A 16,943-nucleotide genomic window follows, 5' to 3' on the forward strand; every position below is an offset into this window, starting at 1 on the left:
CCCCCCTCAGGGGAGCAGCTAGTGGTGTGTGACTGAGGGCTGTCTTGCCATAGTGGTCATGACGACACTACTAGTGATGACCCTCTAAGACTCTGAGCACATTAACAAGAGCATGGCAACAGCCCGCGTCACGCCACCACCATCCCAAGAGTCATCAATCACTCCCTTAAACCATGATAACGGATCATAAACAACGAAACACTGGGACACAAAAAGATTCATATATATTGCATCAACATTATCCAACGTTTCCAAGACTGAGAAACTTGACTTTACTGTGAGTGCTAGACACAACAGAGTAGTTATTTTGTTACGGGAAGTTATAGCCAGATGCGTGTCGATAGTTAACAGATGCTCATTTGGTTTGGTATTGGACATGAGGTCCGTACACCTCCGCCCGGAGGTGCCTCTCACAGGGGCCGGAGGTGGCACTCACAGGGGGGCGTAGGTGCCTCCCACAGGGGCCGGAGGTGGCACTCACAGGGGCCGGAGGTGGCACTCACAGGGGCCGGAGGTGGCACTCACAGGGGCCGGAGGTGGCACTCACAGGGGCCGGAGGTGGCACTCACAGGGGGGCGGAGGTGCCTCCCACAGGGGGCGAAGAATGGATAGGAGATACAAGGCACTCTGAAGCCTAATGTACAAGACTGTAAGAGAAGTTATGGAGCGGCCGCGTTTACCTGAAGCAGCCCAGGAAGCTCCCCGGCTATAGCACAAGGTTGCTCTAACGCAAGTTGGGCCAACAGAAAGATTGACAAAAAAAACACCATTGTTTCTGTTATTTTTAGCTCCAATGTTTAGATTGTCTTCAGGAAAGATGAGGAAACAAATGAAAGGTGAGAAGCCACCACCACCACTCTCTCCTCCACCACCACCACCTACCCTACCCTACCACAACCACCACCACTACCACCACCACAACAACCATTATCATCATTTCTAATGCAGTTATTAGAAACATACAAATTAAAGAAATTAATTCAGATTTAGAAGAACTAAGAAATGCACAGAGACCTGAAAGCTGCAGTATTAAAAGTTATGACAAGTTTTGTAATAATAGGTATTTGTATGGTCAGCACAGTAACCGGACCAGGCAATGTGATGTAGTCATTGCGCGAATTCGCCTTGGCTATAGCCACATCTGGCAGGTTAGTGAGGCTGAGCCACTACCAGAATATTCAGATTGTAAACTCTGTGACAAACCTTTAATGCATTCACTAGAACACTATATTGATGAATGTGAAACCGTAAAGGACTTTAGACCTCCTGGCCTCTTGTACCACCAACTGTGTAACTATTTTATTGACTCAGGTGTTCTGGACGACATCCTAACAATTTACCCAAAATTTGCTTGTCCATTTTAAAGAATGAAGAACAATTTCTACTTATATTCTAAGCTGTATCACTTATGAACCCATCCCTGCCCTTGTGTGGCAGTGCACAATAGAAAGTTGTTGTCACATATCCACACATTAAAACATTGATTGTAACCATGATATATATGTGCTTCAGCCTACAGTTTAGACCTATTGTCTTATGTATGACCCTCTGTCCTGCGTGACAGTAATACCAGCATTATCCTCAATTTAATAAGACTATCAAAATCCTCAGATTAGGCAAAATTGTAATTAATTTTGTCAATAAAGATGTTAATAATAATAATACTCATTTACAGCCAGAAAGAGGTTGAGACGCGCGCGCACACCTCCAGCCTGGGCCTGGGTGACTAGTGAGGCAGTCGGAGCCGTGACTGGGTTTAGAGTGGGTCCGGTTACCACTCAAACTGTCCTGTTGACGGGGGGGGGGGGGGGGGGGGGCACTTAAGAGGCCCAGCTGGCTTCAACTCAGGTTCCCCTCCTTGCTGGGGACCACCAATCGAGGATTGGACTTAGGACTGGGTTATAGAGGCCACAGGTGGGACCTAATACCCAATGATGGGTAATGGGTATATGGTATCACGGTAACTGTCTGGGTATCCCCCCTCCAACTCCGCCCCATCTACCCTCCCCCCCCCCTCCAACTCCGCCCCATCTACCCTCCCCCCCCCTCCAACTCCGCCCCATCTACCCTCCCCCCCCCTCCAACTCCGCCCCGTCTACCCTCCCCCCCCCTCCAACTCCGCCCCATCTACCCTCCCCCCCCCCCCTTCCCTTCTCGCTCTGTACGTCTGTTCTAGACATTTCTCCCTGATCGCTAACTCATTTCCACAATGCAGGTAGGTAGAGGTGCCTCGATGTAGTGACCTTAACGACTGTATTGCTCCAGAATGAGGTAAAATATGTGCGGGTGTTGGTGTGGCCCTGACTGTGTGTGTGTGTGTGTGTGTGTGTGTGTGTGTGTGTGTGTGTGTGTGTGTGTGTGTGTGTGTGTGTGTGTGTGTGTGTATACTTACCTATTTGTACTCACCTATTTGTGCTTGCAGAATCGAGCATTGACTCTTGGATCCCGCCTTTCCTGCTATCGGTTGTGTGTGTATGTGTGTGTGTGTGTGTGTGTGTGTGTGTGTCCTCTCACCTAGCAGTGCCTGCTGGGGTGGTCCTGGGGCTCCTGGCTCCCTCCTAGCTGTGCTTGCTGGGTCGAGCTAGGCTTCTGGCCCCGCCTTCCCAACCTTCTTAGATTAATACAATGACTCATTTCTCACGCTTTCAGACGTACATTTACAATTTTGAATCGAATTTGATTCGACAACTTTTGCGTCTAATCTTTTCCACTTATTGACAGCTCCAACACTGAAGACGTTCTTTCTGACGTCTCTGACGTCTCTGACGTCTCTGTGTGTCTAACTTCCATCTAAGACATCTTGCTCTGCTGTTCCTAGCTTTCAACAATCCTGCCTTGTCTATTTTATTAATTTTCCTTAGAATCTTATATGTTATCTTTTCTCCAGTGTGGGAAGGTCCAGTGCTCTCAGTCTTTCCTCATAACTCAGTCACCTCAGCTCCGGAACGATGAAACGGGAAGGCCCGTTTTTTGAACATAATATCGGGTGCATGGGGGGAGTTGTGTAAAATCCTGGTTTGTGTCTCGGAGAGGCTGCAGGATCCTATTAAGGTCAGTAGAACTAACGGTTTCAATTCTTTTACCATGTCGTAGCTCAGTCGATTTAGGCAGCGTCTGGGATCCTCTCGGACGTAGATTCGAACCCTCGTCACGGCCCTTGTGGATTTGTTCATAAACCCCCACATTGTTTGAGTTAAGAAAACACTATTTGTCAAATATTGATTCTGTTCTTAAAAAGATTCCCCCATTTTGCGCCCGCAAGATAACGTAAGATTTTAAGGGTTGTCGAATGTTAATCTTCTTGTTTGATAAGCTGTTCACTTGAGACAGTTAAGCAAGTCCCAGCTGTGTCTGGGTACAAGTGACAGGATGAACAACCCAGCGGGTTTTCTTCCTATTGGGGAGTGTTGTACATAGGGCAGAAGGTTGAAGACTCATGAGGCCTCTGAAGCATATAGTGGTGATGACCTCTGAAGCATATAGTGGTGATGACCTCTGAAGCATATAGTGGTGATGACCTCTGAAGCATATAGTGGTGATGACCTCTGAAGCATATATTATTGATGACCTCTGAAGCATATAGTGGTGATGACCTCTGAAGCATATATTATTGATGACCTCTGAAGCATATAGTGGTGATGACCTCTGAAGCTTATATTATTGATGACCTCTGAAGCATATAGTGGTGATGACCTCTGAAGCTTATATTATTGATGACCTCTGAAGCATATAGTGGTGATGACCTCTGAAGCATATATTGTTGATGACCTCTGAAGCATATATTGTTGATGATCTCTGAAGCTTATATTGTTGATGACCTCTGAAGCATATATTGCTGATGACCTCTGAAGCTTATATTGTTGATGACCTCTGAAGCATATATTGTTGATGATCTCTGAAGCTTATATTGTTGATGACCTCTGAAGCTTATATTGTTGATGACCTCTGAAGCATATATTGTTGATGACCTCTGAAGCTTATATTGTTGATGACCTCTGAAGCATATATTACTGATGACCTCTGAAGCATATATTACTGATGACCTCTGAAGCATATATTGCTGATGACCTCTGAAGCATATATTGATGACCTCTGAAGCATATATTGATGACCTCTGAAGCATAAAGTGGTAATACAGTATCACAGTTCAGTATCTGGTCAAGATACGGTGTTGGTGACCCCCAGACACGGTCCACAAACACAAGGTCAGGCCAACTGGAGTTGAACGGGTATAAGAGTCGCGGGTGGATTGGCCGCTGTTTGGAATTACTGAAAAATGGGAATTACTAGTCAGGCCACACGGGTTATCTTGAGATTATCTTGAGATGATTTCGGGGCTTTTAGTGTCCCCGCGGCCCGGTCCCTCGACCAGGCCTCCACCCCCAGGAAGCAGCCCGTGACAGCTGACTAACACCCAGGTACCTATTTTACTGCTAGGTAACAGGGGCATAGGGTGAAAGAAACTCTGCCCATTGTTTCTCGCCAGCGCCTGGGATCGAACCCAGGACCACAGGATCACAAGTCCAGCGTGCTGTCGGGTGCCATCGACGTGCTCATGTAACTCTGACAAGTCAGCCCACACCCCAGGAAACACCTCGGGGATCACACGGAGAGACGGGGGGAGGAGGAGAGAGATAAGAGACGGGAGGAGGACAGATAAGAGACAGGAGGAAGAGAGACGGTGGCCCACCACGGCTCCAGAATGCTGCCTGTATGTTAACCATTATCTGAGTTGGAGAATACCACAACCCCATCGTTTGTTGCTGTCACCCGCACCAGGGAGAGGCGCTGACATGTGGGGGTGGGGGGGGGGAGGCTGACATGTGGGGGTGGGGGGGGGAGGCTGACATGTGGGGGTGGTGGGGGAGGCTGACATGTGGGGGTGGTGGGGGAGGCTGACATGTGGGGGTGGAGGGGGAGGCTGGCATGTGGGGGTGGAGGGTGAGGCTGGCATGTGGGGGTGGTGGGGGAGGCTGACATGTGGGGGTGGGGGGGGAGGCTGACATGTGGGGGTGGAGGGGGAGGCTGACATGTGGGGGTGGAGGGGGAGGCTGACATGTGGGGGTGGAGGGGGAGGCTGACATGTGGGGGTGGAGGGGGAGGCTGACATGTGGGGGTGGAGGAGATATATTAACTACAAGAGGAAGAATGTGTGTGTGTAGTCACATAATTATGCTTTTCGAGGTTTGGCTTTCTGGTCCCGCCTCTCAACCGTCAATCAACTGGTGTACAGGTTCCTGAGCCTACTGGGCTCTATCATAACTACACTTGAAACTGTGTATGGAGTCAGCCTCCACCACATCATTTCCTAATGCATTCCACCTGTTAACTATTCTGACAATAAGTTCTTTCTAACGTCTCCGTGGCTCATTTGGGCACTCAGTTTCCCCCTGTGTCCCCTTATGTGTGTACCACCTGTGTTAAACAAACTTTTATCTACCCTATCAATTCCTCTGAGAATCTTGTATGTGGTGACCATGTCTTACCTAGTTCTTCTTTCTTTCAGCGACGTGCGGTTTAGTTCCCGTAGTCTCCCCTCGTAGCTCATACCCCTTAGTTTGGGTACTAGTCTGGTGGCATACCTTTGAACCTTTTCCAATTTAGTCTTTACGGACTCCGTGCTGGAGTTGTATTCCTTACACAAGTTTCTAAAAGCCGTTAATATGTTGGCCAGCCTTGCATATGCCGGTGATGATATTCCCTTGATGTTGACTTCAGAGGACAGGTGTAGCATGATACGAACATGCCACACCTGTTCCCTGAACACACTTACCTGAACACAGCATCCAGGTGGATGTAAATAAATACACCTGTGATAATAATGTTTGTTTACCATTATTTACCAAACATTTCAAAACATTCAAAACAACTCTCTGAGGCGCTGTTGCCAACACAACACTTTCTTGAATAGTTGTGAAAAATGTAATGTGAAGAGACATGTTAAGGTGTAGACAAAGATGCTCTCCACGACAGCTCTGAGGAGAGATCCCTCCGCTGTTCCACCTTCTATGCCAATACTAATAAGAATCACTAACTCTACCAGTAGCAAACATTCACAAGGTAGATAAAATGGTAGATAACTCGAGGAGAGGTGACAGGCACCACTCAGGGTGACTTCCTGGATTTAAGAGCATGATAAAGTTTAACTATGTCACTTGAAGTGTGGCTAGTTCTCCTGGTCGCCCTCCAGGTAGGTCGACCTTCCTACATATTTGACAAGTTGTTCCCCTTGTGTCTGGCTGCGTGTTGCATCTCTACCCAGTTACAGTATTGAAACATTCCCATGTCTAAGTAATTGTAATTTATCACAATTGAAAAGCAGCGGGTCCAGGAGCTGAAGTTCAGATAGAGCTACGCGAGTGGAGAGCCAGAAGAGAACGCAGAACACGAGTCGAAGCGTCACTGTAAATCAGGAACACGTGAGAGACAGAGGGTAAAAACTGGTCAAGTAGCCTCCAGCATGTTCCTCTGGGTGACTGGCGCGCGCGGCCGTCCTCAACACCCTGGGATGCTGTATACGCCACCTTCTCCTGTCACCCGTGACTTCCAGGGTAGAGCGGTAGACGTCTTGCTGGACGGTAGGGCTTCATGCAGGTCGGCGTTCAGTCCCCGACCCTCCCAAACTCCTGGGCATCATTCCTTCCTCTTCGTCCCATCCCAAATACTTATCCTAACTCCTTTTCAGTGCTATATAGTCGTAATGGCTTGGCGCTTTCCATTGGCAATTTCCCTGCCAGGGTCACAGCGATCCCAGTTCTGCTTCAAGAGCTGACCTCAACACAGCACCAAGAGTTGCAGCTGACCACAACACAGCACCAAGAGCTACAGCTGACCTCAACACAGCACCAAGAGCTGCAGCTGACCACAACACAGCACCAAGAGTTGCAGCTGACCACAACACAGCACCAAGAGTTGCAGCTGACCACAACACAGCACCAAGAGTTGCAGCTGACCACAACACAGCACCAAGAGTTGCAGCTGACCACAACACAGCACCAAGAGTTGCAGCTGACCACAACACACCACCAAGAGTTGCAGCTGACCACAACACAGCACCAAGAGTTGCAGCTGACCACAACACAGCACCAAGAGCTTCAGCTGACCACAACACAGCACCAAGAGCTTCAGCTGACCACAACACAGCACCGCTGCAGTGTAAGGCTGGTGACATAATACCAGGAATTTACCACCGGACGGCCCCACACCTCTCGTCTTACTGGACTATTTTATGATGTTCAATTGTCAAAAATTGTTGAGTTTATAATATATAATAGTGGTGTTTACTGTGGTGTAGTACCGGGTGGTTAAACTGCCCTTGTCATCCAACCCATCCTCCGAATTGACAGTACGTTTTAATACTAAGTGTAATAAGTGCATTTCCTGACTGTTATACATAGTACATAATTGCACTTATGGGGCAGTTACATTTACCCATCTCCCTCCCTCCCCGATTTAAGTCTCCTCGTTTTCTGTTAGGATACTTGAAATTTTAAGATGAAATTTTAAAGTTTAGTTGCTATAAACAAGTTTTAGATATTAGGATTTTCTTTTTCACTTTTATTAAACAATAGAGATTTTATACAAAATTTGAAAATATCCTGATTTACTTTACAATTTATTGAAATATTTTAGTTTTGTTTTATTTGTTTTATAAAACTGTAATATCAATATAGCTATAAGTTAAGTAATAGGTATAATTAAGATACAATAAAATTCTTATCTTGACAAACTAAGACGGTTAGGTTAGGTCGTGGTTTTCTATGCAACTTTTGAGGTAAACTCAAATATTCACAATATATTTGACAGTACGATTTAATACTTAGTGTAAATAAGTACAATTCTTAACTGTTATACATAGTACATAATTGCACTTATGGGGCTGTGTACCTCCCCATGTTTGGAGGACGGGCTGTGTCATCACACACAGCTTGGACAAGGGTATGCAAGGATTACCGAGCGGTTGCAATGTTAATGTAGTGTCCTAGGGAGCCGGTCGGCCGAGCAGACAGCACGCTGGACTTGTGATCCTGTGGTCCCGGGTTCGATCCCGGGCGCCGGAGAGAAACAATGGGCAGAGTTTCTTTCACCCTATGCCCCTGTTACCTAGCAGTAAAATAGGTACCTGGGAGTTACTCAGCTGTCACGGGCTGCTTCCTGCGGGTGGAGGCCTGGTCGAGGACCGGGCCGCGGGGACACTAAAAAGCCCCGAAATCATCTCAAGATAACCTCAAGATAACCAGTAGAACACTGTGCATACACACTCACATGGTTGAGTTTACATCACTAGACAAAAGCCCCGCTGGGGGAGGAGTGATCCATACGGGTCCTGGGACTTGCGTAACGGTGGTAAACTACTCAACTATTGTGAGGCCGGCAGACAAGGTCATCCCAGCACACTGGGGAGGAGTACCTAGAACCATGTCCACACTGGGACGCTCCCTCGGCGTTATCAAACACTCGGAAAAGAAGGAATTTCACGTCCGCATTGTGTCTTAATCGGATTCCTGGAGGGAAAACGGCCGCTTGGGGACTATAGCCGGTGGGTGAGGAAAGGTAGTGTCGCTCAAGGCGAGGCAGGGCCGGGGTGACGCTTGAGGCTGACGCTTGAGGTGGGGCTAGGGTGACGCCCTGTATCTCCCCCCCCCCCCCAAGGGTGACGCCCTGGATCCTCCCCCACAAGGGTGACGCCCTGGGTCCCCCCCTCCCTACCAGGGTGACGCCCTGGACCCCCCCATAGGGTGACGCCCTGCACCTCCCCCACCAGGGTGACGCCCTGGACCCCCCCAAAGGGTGACGCCCTGCACCCCCCCCCCAGGGTGCCGCCCTACACCCCCCCCAGGGTGCCGCCCTACACCCCCCCCCCCCCAAAGGGTGACGTTCTGGATCTCATTATTTTTCACAACAACAAAAATTACGTTATATTCATCATATTCGTATACTGTATTCATAATTCATGTATTGCTTGATCCACAAAAATCTATGGATACGTGAATACATGGAATAAAAAAAAAAAATTACTAAATTTTCTCATATACAAAATATCTTCCGAAGCGCCCAAGCCTAGTTACGAGTGTATAATGATATAACTTTATTTAGTGATGACCACATTAGCGGAGCGGAGAGCGCTCTTCCCTGTGTGTGTGTGGGCGCTTAGCTCCTCCACGTGTCCGGGTGGCTTGTGTGTGTGTGTGTATGTGTTCCCATGTGTATACTGGCTACATGTGTTGTGTGTGTGCCGTGTAAGTGCATGTGTCGCGTGTATGTGTTGCGTATGTACTGTCTATGCAGTGAATGGAATATATGCAGTCACCGGCGTGGAGAAAGCCTGAACGCAGGATTCATCCACTAACCAAACCTGTGCACATTTGTTCTGAATGATGGCGGCTGTGTTTCAGTGTATTAAAGCACTTAACGAGCTCCCACACGTCACAGCCCTTGAGGTTGTTACTGTTATAATGACCTCGTGGCGCCGCCCTCATTATAAATGATTTAATAAACGTTGACGAAGCCGCCATGATGGAGGAGCCCGGACAGGTCACGTCAGTGTGTGTGCTACGTCACGTCACGTGGCCCCTGTAGTGTGTGTGCTACGTCACGTCACGTGGCCCCTGTAGTGTGTGTGTGCTACGTCACGTCACGTGGTCCTGAAGTGTGTGTGCTACGTCACGTCACGTGGCCCCTGTAGTGTGTGTGTGCTACGTCACGTCACGTGGCCCCTGTAGTGTGTGTGTGCTACGTCACGTCACGTGGCCCTGAAGTGTGTGTGTGCTACGTCACGTCACGTGGCCCTGAAGTGTGTGTGTGCTACGTCACGTCACGTGGCCCTGAAGTGTGTGTGTGCTACGTCACGTCACGTGGCCCTGAAGTGTGTGTGTGCTACGTCACGTCACGTGGCCCCTGTAGTGTGTGTGTGCTACGTCACGTCACGTGGCCCTGAAGTGTCTGTGTGTGTGTGTGTGTGTTTTCACCTAGTTGTATTTGTGGGGGTTGAGCTTTGCTCTTTCGGCCCGCCTCTCAACTGTCAATCAACTGATTATTAACTACTTTTTTTTCCACACCACACACACACCCTAGGAAGCAGCCCGTGACAGCTGACTAATTCCCAGGTACCTATTTACTGCTAGGTAACAGGGGCATTCAGGATGAAAGAAACTTTGCCCATTTGTTTCTGCCTGATGCGGAAATCGAACCCGCGCCACAGAATTACGAATCCTGCGCGCTATCCACCAGGCTACCAGGCCCCTGTACTCACCTACTTGTGCTTGCGGGGGTTGAGCTCTGGCTCTTTGGTCCCGCTTCTCAACCGAACACAACTGTACTCACCTAATTGTGCTTGCGGGGGTTGAGCTTTGGCTCTTTGGTCCGACACACTGTGTGTGCGTGCGTGTGCGCGTGTGCGAGTGACATCTTTTAAATGCGAAATGGTGCTTTAAAATTGTCTAAGTATAGCCTAAAGGACATTACGAGGTGTATTGCCTGAAGCTTCCCGCCAAACACACACCGAAACTACGACGTTGGTACAACGTTCGAACAAGTTTTAACACCTCCTAACCAGTTATAACAACCAATATAGCAAGTTGTAACAACGTTCTAATACGTCATAAACACGTTAAGCCAAGATGTAACAACTTTATTACAAGTTGTAACAAGCGGAAAATAGAGACAGTTTCGGTTTGTGTTTCCAGGGTGGTCGTAAACGTGTCCGACTTTCTCCACACCTTCACCCGGGGATGTTGACTGACAGCCAAGGGGGAACTGGAGGAGGTTATCTTGACACAAAGTCACAAATCCAAGGATGAACTGTAGCCGCGGGGACACTAAAAAGCCCCGAAATCATCTCAAGATAACCTCAAGAAGATAGCCATGTAGATCCAAAGGTGAAGTAACCCAAGAGTGAAGAAGGAGGCACTATGGGGAGCTGAATCATAATACCCTAGAGTGAGGAGAGAAGCGGAGAGGCACTTGTATTGACCGCGTTATTAGATTAAGTCAAAATGCTCTCACAAATTTTGCAATGGCTAGAAAAGAGGCAGCAGAGATACTATGTAAGCCTCTGACTAAGGTTGATAATAAGTTATCTTGAGATCTTGAGGTTATCTTGAGATGATTTAGGGGCTTTAGTGTCCCCGCGGCCCGGTCCTCAACCAGGCCTCCACCCCCAGGAAGCAGCCCGTGACAGCTGACTAACACCCAGGTACCTATTTTACTGCTCCGTAACAGGGGCATCAGGGGTGAAAGAAACTCTGCCCATTGTTTCTCGCCGGAGCCCCGGGATCGAACCCGGGACCACAGGATCACAAGTCCAGCGTGCTGTCCGCTCGGCCGACCGGCTCCCTGAGAGTGAGTGGCGGAGTTAATACAGGGAGACAGGTATGAAGCCTTCAACTCTCACGCTGCGTCACTCACATGTATACCTTACACATGTATACCTTACACATGTATACCTTACACATGTATACCTTACACATGTATACCTTACACATGTATACCTTACACATGTATACCTTACACATGTATACCTTACACATGTATACCTTACACATGTATACCTTACACCTGTATACCTTACACATGTATACCTTACACATGTATACCTTACACATGTATACCTTACACATGTATACCTTACACCTGTATACCTTACACATGTATACCTTACACATGTATACCTTACACATGTATACCTTACACATGTATACCTTACACATGTATACCTTACACATTCCTTTAGACCAATGGTTCCCTAACTCTTTACAGTCATTACCCCCCTTTTTAATGTAGCGTCCTTCTTAATGGCCCCTTACACTCAGTATTAAAAACATTTTTAGCAACCTGTCAACTCACTCCACTAGCTGGTGCTCCCCCCTCCTACCCCTTGCTATCATAGCCTCAACACTGCCTCAACTGATGGCCCTCTATATATTGCAAAAAGGCCCCCCTAGAGGGCCATGGCCCCCAGTATCGGAACCAGTGCTTTAGACAATAATCAGAAAGAGGAAAGTGGAACACCTGGCGAGGACTAACTTTCTATCTGAGAAACAGCCGCGCCTTACGAAGCTCAGAGAGTTCTTTGAAAAGATCGGTAAGACTCAGAAGGAAAGAGAGGGATGAGGGGGATGCATCTTCCTAGATTATCAAGAGTCTTTGAAGCTGTCTCCCCCGAGTGGCTGCTACACCAGTTGGAAAAGAAAGCTCGGGGTGACTAGCCTGGATTAGAGTGCACATCAAAGAGCAAACACACTGTTGTAGTGATAGAGGAAGTCAGGATGGAGGAAAATTATAAGGGACCCCCAGGGCTCGGTACTTACAACACAAGTATTTTTTATGTAAATAGCCAGTTAGAGGAGGTGGGATTGTACACGTCAGTGTTTACAGATAAATTTACACTGTTCAGAAGGGGTTTTAACGAACATTTCTACATAGCGCTACAGAAACTTGAACAGACTGCAGAAATGGGCTCACAAATGGTAACTGGAATTCGATCATACAGAATGTAAAGCGATTTGGTTTGGGAGTGAAAACAGATCATAAGGACAGTGGCCTTTATGAGGGAGTCAGTTGTAGGAATAAAAAAAATAAATGGGATTGGAAACACCGGTACTAACACCAGAGAGAGACACACATTTACAGAATAGCATCAGCAGCATATGCAAGACTAGCAAACATAAGGATGGCTTTAAAGGACCTGATCAAGGAATCCTTAACACTATTATACAGAGAGCATGTTAGACCAGTACGAGAGTATGCATCACAAACATGGAACCCACACTTGGTAAAGCACAAGAAGAAATATCAAAGATAAGCAGCACGACAGATACCACAGATAAGGTAAATCTGGTAAGATAAGGCAAATTAGATATAAGAATAGGCCAAGTGAACACATTCCCTTTCTTATGAACAACTCTGGAGAACCTCCCAATCCCTCATGTGATGGGTCAACCCGTTCTCGCACTTGCCTTCAGTCAATATTGGCTTTTTTAATAAGTGCATATGTGACATACTAATTGATTGTGAATATTTTAGTTTACCCAGAAAAGCTTCATAGAAAACACCGACCTCACCTAACCTTCTTAGTATGTTAAGATAAGCATCTTATTGCTTTTTAATTACAATTATTACTTAACCTATCAACGGTATAGGACACCCCAGCACACCCGGGTCACCCCAGCACACACACACACCACCCTGGAAACACAAACCGAAACTGTCTCTATTTTCCGCTTGGTACAACTTGTAATAAAGTTGTTACATCTTGGCTTAACGTGTTTATGACGTATTAGAACGTTGTTACAACTTGCTATATTGGTTGTTATAACTGGTTAGGAAGTGTTAAAATTTGCTCGAACGTTGTACCAACGTCGTAGTTTCGGTGTGTGTTTGGCGGGCACTCACCTTCACAAGCACGGCTCGTGTACAGTCACACCTCCGACGGCAGGGAATGACCTGGAACGAAGCGGTCTGGAATAACATGGAACAAAGTGGTCTGGAATGCCGACTCAAAGAGCATAAGGGGCCGCAGGGTTGAGAGTAATAAGGTGGTAGAGAGAGCCGGGTAGCGTCACACCCTCGACCACCGCTAAAGGGAACAAGAGCCCCCCATCAACATTTTGGCGGGATAAGCAAGGGTGTGTGTGTTGGTGTCCCTGGGAGACTGGACCCCGAGACGGAGCTCCGACGGGCGATACAGGTGGTGTGAGTCTGAAGATACGAGGGCAGGAGGTTATACGTAACATCAAGTTGATTTCTCGCAATCTGATTAGCCTGAGCATTCCTCGTACGTGCCGAGAACGAGTCACAACAACACAACGCCCATTTTAAGAGAGGTTGCCGGCGTCTGAGTCCGTTTGGAACTGGGTGAGAGTGGAGGGCGGACCGTAAATGTCGCCACACTCGTGACATATATCACATGCCGTGTGTTATCTTGGCTATCTTGCGGGGTTCCGGAGGGATGAGTGACTTGGGGAGGAGCAACAGTCATGAATACTTTCTGCAGGAAGTGCGTCTGAGGCCCCGTACTGCGACACATGCATGCACCAGGACATATCCTCTTGCTCCATCCTCATCCAATATTTCCCGTATTGAATGTTCCCATCCCTCTCCCTCACCCTTCCCCCCCCCCCCACCCACACTTCCCTACCACGCCCTTCGGTCACGTAACGAAACGAGCATCGTCGGCCATACCCGTGTCATATCCGTGTCGTATCTCCTGTCGTGGACTACCTGGTTCTCACTACCGACCGCCAGTCACCTCAGATGTCGTAACTACTCCCGGTGACTGGCCGGGTCACTCACCGCTGGACCTGTCCTCACAGTAATGCACCGCGATACTCATGCTATCTTACAAAGTTTCGGTGAAATTTAACCCCCACCACAATATCAACCCTTCCTCAGTTTAAGGGGATGGGTTTCGATTGAACTGTTGCATTATCAAGTTTCGTCCGCTTCTGGTGTGACAAAAGCACTCAAAATTTAATGCATGCTTGGTATATAGTGGTGGGGATCTTCTTGAGATCTTCTTGAGATGATTCCGGGGCTTTTTAGTGTCCCCGCGGCCCGGTCTTCGACCAGGCCTCCACCCCCAGGAAGCAGCCTACCTTGGCTACCTTGAGGTGCTTCCGGGGCTTAGTGTCCCCGCGGCCCGGTCGTCGACCAGGCCTCCTGGAGCCCGTGACAGCTGACTAACATCCAGGTACCTATTTTACTGCTAGGTAACAGGAGCATAGGGTGAAAGAAACTCTGCCAATTGCTTCTCGCCGGCGCCTGAGATCGAACCCAGGACCACAGGATCACAAGTCCAGCGTGCTGTCCGCTCGGCCGACCGGCTCCCTATCTAATACTATATAATACCTAAGTAGTGTCATAGAGGCGTACCATCAACAGGTGACCGTGGTTGACCCTTGGGGAACCTCCCTGGCTATACATTATTCAAAGATTAAACCATAACATTACCAATAATAACCATGTCAATTATTCATAACTTTATTATCAAATCCCTTTGTAGTACAAACACGAATATAATTTAATTCCATAGTGAAGCAAAAGATGATAATTGAGGTCCATGGGTAAAGAACTACAGTCCAAGAGAAGCCACACGGATCCTCGCGGAGCCACGCTCTCGGCACACAAAAAAAGAAAGATAGGAGGAAAAAATAAGGGAGGAAGTTTGTTTACCTGGAGGAGCAGGGCGCCGTCCCTGACGATGACCCTGACGCAGAACTTGTGTCCGGAGGCCCCGCACGGCACCACCACGTGCACGTCCTCGATCTGCGAGTACGGCACCAGGGACTCCAGCACCCCCGTCGCCTGCGGGAGGAGGAATGACACCTGGTTAGGTCCCGTACACTGCTCCAGGGCGCGAGGGCTGGTGTGGGAAGTGTGGGTGTGGCTGGTGTGGGAAGTGTGGGTGTGGCTGGTGTGGGAAGTGGGTGTGGCTGGTGTGGTAAGTGTGGGTGTGGCTGGTGTGGGTGTGGGAAGTGTGGGTGTGGCTGGTGTGGGGAAGTGTGGTTGTATTCACACTGGAGAATACCTGGTGTAACAATACCTACAATCATAACCCCACTAACATGGCACCATTGTTACACTCACAGACCATCAAGTACTACTGATAGTACAACTGTGGCCGCACTCACTGTAATGGTCGCTGTAACTGGTCATCCTTCAAGCAGTAGCAATTGCATGGATATAACCCCAAACAACTGGAAGAGTCCGCCCTTGCAGCACAAAATGTTCAGCCAGTTATTAAGGAGGGAGAAATGACCACGGTGTTAAAGATATCTTGACAATTCTAACACCGCAGAGTCAGGTTACTCATACCGAGTGCTTCGGAAACTTTGATGTTTTATACTTATTGGATGATTGGTACTAATTTTAAATTAAATTCATAAAAAAGGGGAAAATATTTACTCATATAAATGCTCATCAGATCACAGGTAATGTTCAAAGCAGTTTAAGGTCTAAGACTCGGAATTAATTAAGGGAAAAATATATATAAAATACTCAGGAGAATAATTAACAGAACTTTATTTAATAATGTAAAAAATAGATTAATCCCTAAACTAGTGACACCCTAACCTTAGAGGTATCTTGTTTGAGGAGCTGTTCACTTGAGAGAGTTAAGCAAGTCCCAGCTGTGTCTGGGTACAAGTGACAGGATGAACAACCCAGCGGGTTTTCTTCCTATTGGGGAGTGTTGTACATGCTGCTATGGCAGTGTGTCCACTCACAAGATGAGTGACGCTGCCCAATACTGTCACTGTGGCGGTCTGTCCACTCACAGGATGAGTGGCGCTGCCCAATACTGTCACTATGGCGGTGTGTCCACTCACAGGATGAGTGGCGCTGCCCAATACTGTCACTATGGCGGTGTGTCCACTCACAAGATGAGTGGCGCTGTCCAATACTGTCACTATGGCGGTGTGTCCACTCACAAGATAAGTGGCGCTGCCCAATACTGTCACTATGGCGGTGTGTCCACTCACAAGATAAGTGGCGCTGCCCAATACTGTCACTATGGCGGTGTGTCCACTCACAAGATAAGTGGCGCTGCCCAATACTGTCACTATGGCGGTGTGTCCACTCACAAGATGAGTGGCGCTGCCCAATACTGTCACTATGGCGGTGTGTCCACTCACAGGATGAGTGACGCTGCCCAATAAACTCGCCCCTCGGGGCAAAATTAAAACAAAAATTTAAACCTTAGAGGCATGGTAAGGGAATACAAGTTATACAGGGAATTCAAAACAGACAAATACCTTCATATTGCTTCTCAACCGGTGTTGGTGGCTTCTTGGTTGACCCAAAAGATCACACTAATTATATTTGTTCTAATATCCTTCAAGGTGGAGTCCTGGCTCCACCTCTCACAGGCTCTCCTGCTGTAGAAGACTCCGCCCCCTCTCTAGGTCTATACCCAATCAGCTGAAACCAGGCCTAAGGTCCTGGAT

General features: G+C 47.9%; 1 protein-coding gene across 2 annotated transcripts in view; it reads right to left on the reverse strand.

Moving 5' to 3' along the window:
- The window catches only part of LOC123773844 (C-Maf-inducing protein), a 208,139-nt gene that overhangs the window by 71,376 nt on the left and 119,820 nt on the right, over positions 1-16,943 (reverse strand). For both annotated transcript variants that reach the window (XM_069318755.1, XM_069318754.1), the window contains exon 2: positions 15,172-15,303. In XM_069318755.1, coding sequence (XP_069174856.1) covers positions 15,172-15,303 — 132 coding nt within the window. The remainder of the gene's footprint in view (positions 1-15,171; positions 15,304-16,943) is intronic.

This window comes from Procambarus clarkii, chromosome 91, assembly GCF_040958095.1.
Source record: "Procambarus clarkii isolate CNS0578487 chromosome 91, FALCON_Pclarkii_2.0, whole genome shotgun sequence".
NCBI classification, from domain to species: Eukaryota; Metazoa; Arthropoda; class Malacostraca; order Decapoda; family Cambaridae; genus Procambarus; species Procambarus clarkii.